Source organism: Mercenaria mercenaria, unplaced genomic scaffold (genome assembly GCF_021730395.1).
Source record: "Mercenaria mercenaria strain notata unplaced genomic scaffold, MADL_Memer_1 contig_1943, whole genome shotgun sequence".
Taxonomy (NCBI): Eukaryota; Metazoa; Mollusca; class Bivalvia; order Venerida; family Veneridae; genus Mercenaria; species Mercenaria mercenaria.
The window spans coordinates 10912-24732 of NW_026459964.1; the positions used below are offsets into that span (position 1 = coordinate 10912).

Here is a 13821-nt window from a genome sequence, read left to right on the forward strand (position 1 = left end):
AAAGCTTGTTAACACTCTAGAGGTCACAATTTTGGCCCAATCTTTATGAAACTTGGTCAGAATATTACTCTCAATGAAATCTTGGACGAGTTTGATATTGGGTCATATGGGGTCAAAAACTAGGTCACCAGGTCAAAAATCAAAGGAAAAGCTTGTTAACACTCTAGAGGTCACAATTTTGGCCCAATCTTAATGAAACTTGGTCAGAATGTTACTCTCAGTAAAATCTTGGACAAATTTGATATAGGGTCATCTGGGGTAAAAAACTAGGTCACCAGGTTAAATCAAAGGAAAAGCTTGTTAACACTCTAGAGGTCATAATTTCTGCCCAGTCTTAATGAAACTTGGTCAGAATATTACTTTCAATAAAATCTTGGACAAGTTTAATATTGGGTCATCTGGGGTCAAAAACTAGGTCACCTGGTCAAATTAAGGGAAAAGCTTTTTAACACTGTAGAGGCAACATTTATGCCTGTATATTCATTAATTTTGGTCAGAGTGTTAATCTTGATGGTCTCAAGGTCCAGGTTGAATCTGGATCATGTAGGATCAAAAACAAGGTCACCAGGTCAAATCAAAGGAAAAGCTAGTTAACACTGTAGAGGCCACATTGATGACCATATCTTAATGCAACTTGGTCAGAATGTTGATCTTGATGATCTATAGGTCAAGTTCAGATCTGGGTCAGGTGGGGTCAAAAACTAGGTTACAAGATCAAATCAAAGGAAAAGCTTGTTAACACTTTAGAGATCACATTTATGACCATATCTTTATGAAACTTGGTCAGAATGTTAATCTTGATGATCTTTAGGTCAATAGGTCAGGTGAGCGATACAGGGCCTTTATGGCCCTCTTGTTAAGTCATGTGGGTCATGTGGGGTCAATTAGGTCAGTCGGCCAAACCAACTCTCGTGAGTGATATAGGGCCATCATGCCCCTTGTGTTTTAGTGACAAGTGTTTTGAATAGTGAGGTATTGCTGACATGTTACAGCTCTTATCCATAGGCTTTGATAAGTATATTGTTTAACTACCTTCTGAAAACAAAGGCTATACTTATTTTTAAATGAAGTCAGCAGCAGATAAAATGATTACAGATATTTGCCAGTTGTAATTAATCAAATCAAACTTTCAAGCACAATTATATATACAGTCCAGCCTTTCCAAATGAATTTGACTGTGATATTTGTCTTTTCGCATAATGCGCGGTATTTAAACAGAAGTTCTTAATTTCCTTTTTATCACATAGTGAGTCACAGTCATTTCATTAAAACTTTTAGAAACATCACATGTACCAATATACATAAATCTTCAATGAATTGATATTCTACACTTACTGGTCAAATAACTTATTTGTTCATTTTAAACTAATGGGCATTAACCAAAGTAGACAGCAGTCTACAGATATGGAACTTGGCAGCATTGTTTCTCTCCCTTAGATTTAAGGATGATAAATAACAACATAAAGCATCTCTAGCCCGGCCCTCTTGTTCCATACACTGTCCCAGTAGATTCAGGGCTGTTTCCCTGTGTCCAAGGTTTGGTTCAAGATCAATGGTCCTGATAAGGTTAGAAAGGGCTCTTTGTTTATCTTCCTGTCTCTGGATATTGCTGTAGTTCTTGTATTGTAGGAAGTAGAGGTAAGGGAGAGAATCAACTACAGCCCAGTCCATCCAATCATCATGGCGGCCTCTGAAAGCAAGGTCCTCTTCTGTAGATCTAAACATTTCATATCTTAGTTCATGGGGAACACAATAAATTTCACATGGCAAAAATTTGACACAGAAGGCTATAGTGTACTTTATAGCTTCTTCATTATAATTGTCACATATTGCATTGAATCCTTTTCTTGAAACTTGATGGATGAAATTATGGCACTTACAAACAGGCTCAACAGTGTTTAGATCATAGTTTGCTTCAATATCTCTAAGAACAATTTCTGTTCTTTGAGAATCTTCTATACAGTACAACATGAATGCTAGCTTCAGTTTACTACACGCAACATCTGTGTTCAGATCTAGTAAAATCCAGGTGAGAGCTTCTGCTGATAGCGCATGGTACTGTTGAATGTTGAGAGATGCCAGGATAGATCCCAGGGTGGTACAGAGCCATATTACATGAAGGCTGCTAGCTGTTTTGTCCAGTCCTTGGCATTGTTTAGAAATAATGACTAGTTTGAAAATATATTTCAGCAATGTTTGTATAGCTTCTTTATAACTACAGTTTGTAATTATAGTCAGATAGCGCTGTATGTCCACAGCAGTTGACTGTGCAGTGATATCTAATAAATCCCCTGAAATAATGTTACTCTTTTTGATATCAAACTCAAAGAGCAAATTACTTAACTTCAGCTGAATCCTTGCACCAAGATCATCACATTTAATCTCCAGTAATACCCTCCCTTTGCTGTTTATAATATACTGCAGTATATCAAGCATGTAAGGTGTAGATTCATGGGAAATATGTCCTCTCATCAAGTTGTTTCCAGGTATGATAAAATGAGGACAGTTTTCATTCAAAATACTGTTGTACAGGGCAGATAAACACAATGATAGACAAACAAGTAATTTATTTTCTCTCCAGTTATTAGAATGTGTATTTGCAATGCAGTGGAACAGAACTGTTTTACACATGAAACTTGAAACTGTGTCTCCAAAGTGTGGCTTGATGAAGGTTTTTAATATCATCTTCATCAAAATATAACAGCGAATCTGTGTAATATTAAGATTAAACATTAAACACCTTTCTGCTAGAGATGTTGATATTCTCCATTCAAGCTCTTCATTTTCACTGCCCTTGCTTCCAACACCAACAACAAAACATCCAGTTTTGCTACAGTATCTCTTCATTTCATCTGAATGCCACTGACCTACACCTTGCTGATCTAACCATTGCATAGCTTGTAGAGGCCATGATTTACAGGGTAAAGCACAAACAATGTCATTATCTATAAGCCCAGGTTGTCCTTGTTCTGCATATGCTGGACCATGTCTTACTCCTCCCTCATAAACATTAGCTGCTGCTGCTGACATGATTGTGTTCTTTAGCAATATTCTTCCTGTTCTGTCTCTGAAATGATCTCCGTCAAGTACATCATTGTAAGGAAGAGGAGCATCATCTCTCAGGAGTTGTAGTAGACAGTACCCAGATGATACAGTCTCATCCTGGATCATCAAGTAATTTAGTTTACCAGGTTCCCAGTCAGCCCAGTCTTGTATCACATTATACATGTAGTTATTATGACAGAGAAGTTGATCAATGTCTGAGTTAAGACCCAGTGTAGTGGTTCCCTCAGACTGACTGCCTAAGTAGTATCCAGTACCATTAATATCCCGTAGTTGTAGTGATATTGTTTTCATAGATTCCCTCAGCAGCCATGTTCTTCTTCTTTTCTGAACAATCCTCTCATCCACTCCTATATCAGCAAGAACCTCTGACAGTCTCAGTGACACATTCTCAATATAACCAGGTTGTTGAAACATTCTGAAAATAAGGAAGTAAAGTTTGATCATTACTTTGTAGAGTGATTTCTGCCTATTATTTGCATGATACTCTATCAGATACTATAGATTATTTTTATACTCCTTTGTTCATTTCATAAAATGAAAAGTCTGCCATTTTTGAATGCAATTTGTGAAAATTGATAAAATTTTATGTGGTAGTCAGGCGCTGTCTTATACTGTAGCGAAAATGTCCAAAAGGTCACATTTGTACATGTATTTTGAAATAAATTTACTTAATATATACCTTTGTTTGGTATGAAGTCAGCAAATCGTTATGAAATTAAACTTTTACAAAGGATATGACTTTTAGACTGACCTTTATAGATATTTATTTCACTACTTTCGACTGAAGGGTAACTCCAACAATGAAACAGGTTTTTTTATGAGTCACGTGTTACCTTTTTAGTGGAATAACTTAATTATCTTTCAAACTTGAAGAAAGATTAAAGAAATATGATTTTCTTTTTTTAAATTAAAATTTATAATAAAGGCCTTTGCTTAACCCTTTAAAAGACTTAGCCCCTTTTAGAGGCTGCTGGAGAAAAAAATAGAAGTGCTTTAAAATGACTTCTTCTCATGAACTGCTTGATGGGTCTTCATTATAAGGTCCTTTACCATATTTGTTCAAAGCGGGGGACGTGGCCACTTTTAAGGGCCAGTAGAACTTAAGGTAATAGAGGCGTAATAGCAATGTTTACAAAATGGCTTTTGCTTGGTATATTCTTCAAGATGACCTTGTTTCGCACTGTTTTGCGATTTTTTAACAACTTTTACCGTGTCGTTTTTTAGCTCATCTGACTTTTAGAAAAAAAATGATGAGTTATTGTCATCACTTGATCGACATCGGTGTTGCCTAGTTAAGTTTTATGTTTAGGTCAGCTTTTCTCCTAAACTGTCAAAGCTATTGCTTTGAAACTTGCAACACTTGTTCACCATCATAAGCTGACCCTGTACATCAAGAAACATAACTCCATCCTACATTTTGCAAGAATTATTGCCCCTTTTGGACTTAGAAAATCAGATTTCTTGGTTAAGTTTTATGTTTAGGTCAGCTTTTCTTATAAACTGTCAAAGCTATTGCTTTAAAACTTGCAACACTTCTTCTTTATTATAAGCTGACCATGTACAGCAAGAAACATAATTCTGTCCTGCTTTTTGCAAGACTTATGGCCCCTTTTGGACTTAGAAAATATCAGATTTATTGGTTAAGTTTTATGTTTAGGTCAGGTTTTCTCCTAAACTATTCAAGCTATTGCTTTGAAACTTGCAACAGTTGTTCACCATCATAAGCTGACTGCATGTACATCAAGAAACATAACTCCATCCTGCTTTTTGCAACAATTATGGCCCTTTTTGGACTTTGAAAAACGGGACGTATTATTGGAACGCCCCTGGCGGGCGGATGGGCGGGCGGGCGGCGTCCACAGACCTTGTCCGGAGCATATCTTCTACATGCATGGAGGGATTTTGATGAAACTTGGCACAGTTGTTCACCATCATGAGACAGAGTGTCATACGCAAGAACCAGGTTCCTAGGTCTAAGGTCAAGGTCACACTTAGAGGTCAAAGGTCAAATTCAAGTATGACTTTGTCCGGAGCATATCTTCTTCATGCATAGAGGGATTTTGATGAAAGTTGGCACAATTGTTTATCATCATGAGACAGAGTGTCATGCGCAAGAACCAGGTCCCTAGGTCTAAGGTCAAGGTCACACTTAGAGGTCAAAGGATACAAGAATGAAAACTTTGTCCGGAGCATATCTTCTTCATGCATAGAGGGATTTTGATGAAAGTTGGCACAATTGTTCATCATCATGAGACGGAGTGTCATGCGCAAGAACCAGGTCCCTAGGTCTAAGGTCAAGGTCACACTTAGAGGTCAAAGGATACAAGAATGAAAACTTTGTCCAGAGCATTTCTTCTTCATGCATGGAGGGATTTTGATATAACTTGGCACAAATATTCACCACCACAAGACGGAGTGTCATGCGCAAGAACCAGGTCCCTAGGTCTAAGGTCAAGGTCACACTTAGAGGCCAAAGGTCAGATACAAGAATGACTTTCCGAAGCATTTCTTCTTCATGCATAGAGGGATTTTGATGTAACTTGGCACAATTATACACCATCATGAGACGAAGTGTCATGCGCAGTTCCCTTCTTTAGAATTACTTCCCTTTGTTGTTACTATAAATAGCTTATATTGTAACTTTTTCATTACTAGACGTAGGGAAAAATCGAGACCACTTTTCTGTAGTACAACATGCATGTTACATCCAATTTTGAGGTGTATTTTGACCAATCTCTACCTGGTAAGGATTTTTGTGTGGACTTAAAAAAAAATTTTTTTGTATTTTTTTTTTTTTTTTTTTTTTTTTAAAGATTAACTTCCCTTAGTTGTTACTATAAATAACTTATAGTGTAACTTTTTTATAATTGACCATAGGGAAAAACAAAGACCACTTTTCTGTGGTACAACATAGTTGTTACTTTCTAATTTTAGGTGTATTTTAAGGTATCTCTACCTGGTAAGGAGTTTTTTTTGTGCACTTAGAAAAACAAAAGAATTACAATGATTACTAAACAACCACAAAATTAAAATTACATCTGCAAATACAGGTGCTAGAGTAAATAAATTTGCTGTGACGGGCGTATATTGTGACATTCTGGCACTCTTGTTCTATTATACAAAAAAAAAATCAGATGAGCGTCAGCACCCGCAAGGCGGTGCTCTTGTTCTAAATTAATAATTATAACTTATGGTATCTCCTCAAGCTCAAGTAGAGACAAATTTCAAAGTGATAGCCACTATACAAAACGTTTGCAGAGAACTCATTTTACCGTTAATTTTAATAAAAGAATCATCAAACTATTGGTAAACAATTATTATAAAACACAAAATGAAAATCCTTTATCTAGGGTTCCTTAAGTACGGTATTAAAACGGATTTAATGATACAGAATTCTAACTTAAACAGTGAAAGCAAAATAGGGAACTTTTACCGCATGTAACTCAATATTTTTAAAGATGTGTAACTCTACCCCTTCTGTTTAAGTAGTAAATTCACTTTGAACAGCAAGAAATTGCTTATCAAATTAATTTTTTCCATTTTCGTACAATAAATCATGAGTCTTGAAAGAAGTAAAACCTGACCATGAAAAATGGAAAATAAGGAAAAGAAAATTTGGTCCCAGTAGGGCTTGAACCTACGCAACCCAACCCAGAATTGCAGTAAAAGTGTGTTTATCATAAGAATTGAATATTCTGAAAAAGAGAGGTACTCTATTATGCCTCTACAACCTTAATATAGAAATACATTTGAAGTACTTCTTCTCCTGTACCGCATGATGGATCTTCATAAAACTTGGTCTGTAACATATTTAAAAGGTATTATGCTAAATTTGTTCAAATGGGGGCACTTGAGTCCTTTTAGGGGCCACTAAGGTTTAAATAGATATACCTTTGAATGAATATATCTTTGAATGATTTCTTCTGATAGTTATGCATTTTTGGTGAGTAAAATATAGAAAGAAAAAAACATTTCAATTGCTGTTGTTTTAATGAACAGCTTAAAGAATTTTTACCAAACCTAGTTGAAGCAAAGTCAGATGGTTAAGGTTCTCTTAAGGTGAGCAACTTAGGACCATTTGGGTGTCTTGATATATATCTCTGATAATGGCTGAATGTATTTGATTCATATTCAAAATGATAATTTCACATTATCGTTCACTTCATATCATATACATGATATAAGCTACATATCTCTAACACCAATATTTCATGATTTTTTTTTTTTTACTTAGAATTTCAGATTAGAGTTGTGCTGCACTGTCAGCCTGTCAAATTTGTTTCTTAAACTTGTTGTCAGTTGGAAATGTAGTATTCAAAATAAATTCATGTTGATCTATGAAAATCAATATTGATGGTTTACCTTAGGGATATTAAAATAAGCATTTAAGGTAATATGCGCCACCTAACGAAAGTCAACGGACCGTTATGAAATTTTGCCGAATCAAAATTGACGATATTTCCGATTGACTGGTATTTTTTTCATTTTTCTGTTATTCTCCATTTTGTGGCTGTAAATCTTCAAACATGACCACTAACGTCATTTTTTCTGCAGAGCGCAAAATGACGTACTTGACTAGTTTTTCGATTATCGTTTTTATATACAACTAAAAATCGGCACAAATTCTTTATATACAAGTTTATATTAAAATTATCTCTCCATTGATATATAATTTGTCATGTTTATTTCAACGTCACATCAGAGGCAAACGATTTATGAACGCAAAACACGCAAAACAGACGTCGAGCTTCACCCAAAATTTTGCATGAAGACGCCTATATTTCAGAAACTGCCAGAGTTTTTTGAATAAATTTGAGCAAGCGTGCAAAATTTCAATCGCTATCGATTCCGTAAAAGAAAAATGGGGGTCACCGATTTAGATTTCGCTCTATTTACCATGGCGCTACCCCTACCCCCAGTAAAAAATAACGTTTTGACACTTATTTCGTAAATTTTCATAAATTTTATTTCCGTTTCTGTTTCTGTTGGTGGATATAATGCTATTAAATTCCAGTAGTGATAAAACGAAGATACGATTAAATGAAATTATTGAAATAAATGAATGATTTCAGGAAATTGCTCTCCTATACATGACACAGAAACACAAAGAGTACTTTTTATTGAAACAGGATATACGTATCGGTAAAGTTCATTTTAGCCGAAAGTTTTATTCTCCTAGAATAAGCTGATTTTTATTTGTAGTTGCAGCTTCAATTCTTAAGCAGACTTTGTTTAAATTTAATAAAATTAAAAATATTTGTCAAAACGCTAAAACCTTAGCAGAAATATGAAGCACATCAAATGTTAAAGTTCTAAGCAAAATGTTTGTAGTCAATCTTAAAGAGATTCTATTACCGGATATTTTGGTGTTCATCTAAGACTTCGTTTTAAATTTATGTATACGCAGGTATGCTTCATGCCAGTACTGGATATTTCCATGTCAGTGTATTTTTATCTTACTTTGGTATTCTGTCGAACGCATGATAGGGACAAAAGGAACATAGAAAATAATACTGCACATGACTTGTGTGCACAAACCATTATCTGGAGAGGAAACAGGTAAAAGTTCGAACTTCCCCGCCGGAAGTTTAGTTGGCCGGTTCGTGTGAGGTAAACAAGATGAAATGGTTTATAAGAAAACACAGAAGATGGTGCGATCTTAATAAAAATGCAGTTATTTCGATAAATGAGTGCAGTTTTTACATAGGTTCTATTAAAACAATTATCGGGGCTAAAAGTGCAGTTTGGAAATATAAAGACTGATTCTTTGTTCTTACACATTCTTTTTTATATTTTAGTTGCTTTGTCATTCATGCTACTACAGTGACTGTTCAATATCTGTCACTTAAACGTCAAAACATAAATGAGCCGATCCATAAGAAAACCAACATAGTGGCTTTGCGACCAGCATGCGCATCTGCGCAGTCTGGTCAGGATCCATGCTGTTCGCTTTCAAAGCCTATTGCAATTAGAGAAACTGTTAGCGAACAGCATGAACCGTGACCAGAATGCGTGGATGCGCAGGCTGGCCTGGGTCCATGCTGGTTGCAAACGCACTTGGTTGGTTTTCTCATGGCTTGGCTCAAATGTTAAGATCGTCATCTAGATTGACTACACCGATGAAAGTTTGCGTCTGATATCAGGAGACGTAGGTTCAAACCATGCAAATACCACAATTTTTAAATGTCTCATTTTAAAGGCATTGAAAGCATGCGCACGGTAGATAGTTTAATTAAGCAAATGTGGCCAGAAAATAAAATGGAGACTTTGTAAAACTTGACTGTAGTATAAAATTAAATTATAAAATAGGGTTATATATAAAGCTGTGCTCACGTTTTGTGAGCGTTTTATTCAATTTACTGCTTAATTTCCAGTAGACGTTTATAATTTTTGTCGGAATATATAGCACATGTACGAACCTGCGTCTTCTGATATCAGGCGGAAACTATCCTCGGTGTTGTTTGTAACATTTGTTTACCGGGATATATAAACAAAACAAGTATTTTGTTAAAGTACTCAACATTAACTGTTTCTATGTAAAGATGGAATCATTAACTGCGCACTCTTCGAAATACTATATAGAGTGCACAGGCACTTAGGCAAAATTGTCTGTAATAAAGCTTGCCTGTTTGTCATGTAAAGAACATTTTCTAGAAAACATTCATCTGTTTGAAAAATTTAATAAACAAAAAAACGTCTCCATTTTATCATTGTTGTGATATCATTTCATTATATCCAACAGCAGAAACCGATATTATTTCATTATATCCACCAACAGAAGAAGAAACTGAATTTGGATTAATGGAAATTTACGAAATAAGTATGAAAACGTCGTTATTTTTACTGGGGGTAGGGGAAGCGCGACCGTAAATAAAGCGAAATCTAAATCGGTGACCCCCATTTTTCTTTTAAGGAATCGATAGCAATTGAAATTTTGTACTTCTGTTGAAATTTATTCAAAAAACTATCTCACAGTTTTTAAGATATAGGCGTTTTTACGCGAAATTTCGGTTGAAACTCAACGTCAGTTTTGCGTGTTTTGCGTTCATAAATCGCTTGCCTCTGATGTGATGTTGAAATAAACATGACAAATTATATATCACTGGAGAGATAATTTTAATATAAACTTGAAAATAAAGAATTTTTGCCGTTTTTTAGTTGTATATAAAAACGATACTCGAAAAAACAGTCAAGTACGTCATTTTGCGCTCTGCTGAAAAAATGGCGTTAGTGACCATGTTTGAAGATTTACAGCCACAAAATGGAGAATAACAGAAAAATGAAAAAAATACCAGTCAATCGGAAATATCGTCAATTTTGATTCGGCGAAATTTCATAACGGTCCGTTGACTTTCGTTAGGTGGCGCATATTACCTTAAACTATTTACTAATAACAATTTACACAAAGCTGTACATCTGTTAAATTATAATATTTTCCTTTTTATTTCATTGCACCTGAACCAATAGATACTTTGTATTTCCAGGTTCATAATAAAGTTTTCATAAGTGTAAGGTCATAAAACTGAGTTCTGAGACCAGTCTCAGATCTCTAGCATCTGATTGTTTGTTTTCAAAACAGCCAATGGCAAGCTTGCATTCTGAGCACAGTTTTCAAAACAGCCAATGGCAAGCTTGCATTCTGAGCACAGTTTTCAAAACAGCCAATGGCAAGTTTGCATTCTAAGCACAGTTTTCAAAACAGCCAATGGCAGGCTTGCATTCTGAGCACAGTTTTCAAAACAGCCAATGGTAGGCTTGCATTCTGAGCACAGTTTTCAAAACAGCCAATGGCAGGCTTGCATTTTGAGACTGGTCTCCAACCTTAGGTTTATAACCTGGGAGACTGATCAATCACAGTCTAAATAATGTAGAACTGTATGATCATAATAATAGCTGTTTTCCAGAAAATACTTAAATATTCATTCAAGATTAATTAATAATGTGCAAATGCACATATTAATTTTATTAATGCTGCTTTAAAGAGAGTCGTTATTCATGTTTTGAGAAATAAATTTGTATTTTTTTCTCTTTCAGGCCTAAAGATCATGTATTATTCAAGCGTAAATCATTAGAAGAAACATTACAAGACATTGAAAAAGCAAGATTAGAAGCAGAGGCAAAGAAAAAGAAGAAATAAGTGTTAGAGATTTATGATGAAGATAAAAGACTTTTTACGGCCCTTGTCTGCCAGGTTAATTTTTTATGGAAGTGATTTATAACTTTTCATCAACAGTTAAAGAAGGAAAGGTGAAAATAAACACTTAAAGGTTTATAAATGGTGTTCTGCTAACTTCTCAGGAGCTTATGAATAAATGCATTTCAGAATATTCTGTAACAACTGTTACTTTGCGCATAGACTAATTGATAGAAGTATTCTCAAGTTTACGAATTACTATTGAAACATGATATAGATTAAATGAAAATAAAGTGTTCTCAATCCCGACCACAATGACTCCTTGCATACATCAATCTTTTATTAGTGGCAATTAAACCCAACCAACCCAAACTCCTGACATCCTTGCAAAACTCTTTTCCCCCATTAGTTACTGTTAATGTTTTGATGTTAAGGGGAAGGATTTTTATGCCCCTCTTTGATGAAGGTGGGGTATATAATTTTGCAGATGTTGGTCTGTCAGTCAGTCTGTAGACCGATTGGTTTCCGGATGATAACTCAAGAACTCTCTTTGCCTAACATCATGAAAGTTGATAGGGAGGTGCAGATGACCCCTATTGATTTTGAGATCAGTAGGTCAAAGCTCAAGGTCAAATTGACCTGAAATCATTCAACCATTTCTGGACGATAACTTGAAAACACCTGGGCCTAGGATTGAGAGGTTGTCATGGCCAGCAAACAAAGCCTTATTATCTTGAGGCCAGTAGGTTAAAGGTCAAGGTCAGTTAAACTGTTTCCAGATGTTAACTTGAGAAAACTTCTAAGATCATGTAACTTTACAGAGATGTTTATCATGACTAATAGATAAACCCTTTATATTTTGAGGTCAGTAGGTCAAAGATCAAGGTCACAGTGACCTAGAACAGTTAAACCATTTTCGGACAATAACTTGAGAAGGCTTGGGCCTAGGTTCATGAAAGTAGGTATGGAGGTTGGACATAACCAGCAGATGACCCCTATTGATTTTGAGTTCAGTAGGTCAAAGGTCAAGGTCACAATGACCCTGAACAATTAAACTGTTCTGGACAATAACTTCAGAATGCTTGGGCTTATGATCATGAAAATTGATAGGAAGGTTGATCATGACCAACAGATAACCACAATTGATTTTGAGGCCTGTAGGTCACAAGTCAAGATCACAGTGATGCAGAACAGTAAACCTTTATCAGATGATAATTTGAGAAGGCTTGGGCCTAGGATCAGGAAACTTAATGAACATAAAATTGATCATGACCAGCAGATGACCCACATGGGGAGAGAGATTGTTTTTGCCCTGATTGTCTGTCCTTCCATCTGTCACACTTCCTTTCCAATCAGTAACTGGAGAACCATTTGACCTAGAACTTCAACTTCATAGGGTGGAAGGGCTGCTGGAGTAGATGACCCATATTGTTTACAGCTCACCTGTCACGTAGTAACAGGGTGAGCTTCTGTGATCACCCGTCGTCTGTATGTCTGTCCGTCATACAAAAATGTGGTTTCTATTGTGTTCACAAGGAAATTGTAAACACAATAGAAACCACATTTTTGTATTTGATTTTTATCAAACTTGAACACAACTTGTATTGCCATAATATCTCGGTTCCTTCAAAAGCTGGCCAGATCCCATCATTGGGTCCAGAGTTATGGCCCCTTAAAGGGCCAAAACTTGCCATTTTTGGCTTGTGAACAAGATATAGACAACATTTTGTGATCATCTTTAATAAAACTTGCACACAACTTGTATTGGCATAATATCTTAATTCCTTTTGAACACTGGCCAGATTCCATCATGGGTTCCAGTTATGGCTTCTTAAAGGGCCAAAATTTGCTATTTTGGCTTTTGCAGCCATATAGAGACTTCAGTTGCTGTTTGATTTAATACAAACTTGAACAAAATATCTTGAAATACAATTAGTTTTGGATTCCATGATGAATCTGTCAGATCTAATCGTATGTTCAGGAGTTACGGCCTCTGATTGACTGCTGAGAGCCAAAATTTGGTAATGTTTACCTTGTGAACAGGGTAGAAGTGACATTTTAAATTTAACTTTAACCAAACTTAGTCACCATAAGATCTCAGTTCATTTCGAAAACTGGCTATTCATCATTGGTTCTAAAGTTACCGCTGATGAAAAGGGCAAAATTTTCTGTTTTGGCTCTTTCAGCCATATAGAGGTTTCATTTATGCTTTGATTTGATCCAAACTTGCACAGAATGATGATCATGATCTAGGCCTGGATCAAAACTGGGTCACATCGGGTTAAAATTAGGTCATCAGGTCAAATCAAAGCAAAAGCTTGTTAACCTAGAGGCCACATTTATGACCCTATCTTCATGAAACTTGGTCAGAATGTTAATTTTTATGATATCTAGGACAAGTTTGAACCTGGGTCATATAGGGTCAGAAACTAGGTCATGAGGTGAATTCAAAGGAAAAGCTTGTTAACATTCTTCAGATGACAGGGTATTGAAATGGTATTGTCCGTCCGTCCATCCGTCTAGAGCCATATCTAGGAAGTGGTTGGGAATATTTATATAAAACTTCATATAGATGTTCACCACTATGAGTTATGCGGCCTGTCAAGTTTCAGCCAGATTGC

The 13821-nt window shown here is 35.7% G+C and overlaps 1 protein-coding gene and 1 long non-coding RNA gene across 2 annotated transcripts; one reads left to right on the forward strand and one right to left on the reverse strand.

Moving 5' to 3' along the window:
- Positions 1–1115: 1115 nt before the first annotated feature.
- LOC128552014 (uncharacterized) lies at positions 1116–3772 on the reverse strand. Its single transcript, XM_053533008.1, has 2 exons — positions 3746–3772; positions 1116–3481 (listed from the first exon to the last, which is right to left on the reverse strand). The coding sequence occupies exon 2, from the start codon at positions 3478–3480 to the stop codon at positions 1366–1368; it is 2115 nt and encodes a 704-aa protein (XP_053388983.1). The 5' UTR covers position 3481; positions 3746–3772; the 3' UTR covers positions 1116–1365.
- Positions 2456–11509, forward strand: LOC128552015 (uncharacterized). The gene is made up of 2 exons (XR_008368950.1): positions 2456–2561; positions 11101–11509. It is a non-coding gene; the product is annotated as an uncharacterized LOC128552015 (long non-coding RNA).
- The last annotated feature ends 2312 nt before the right edge of the window (positions 11510–13821 follow it).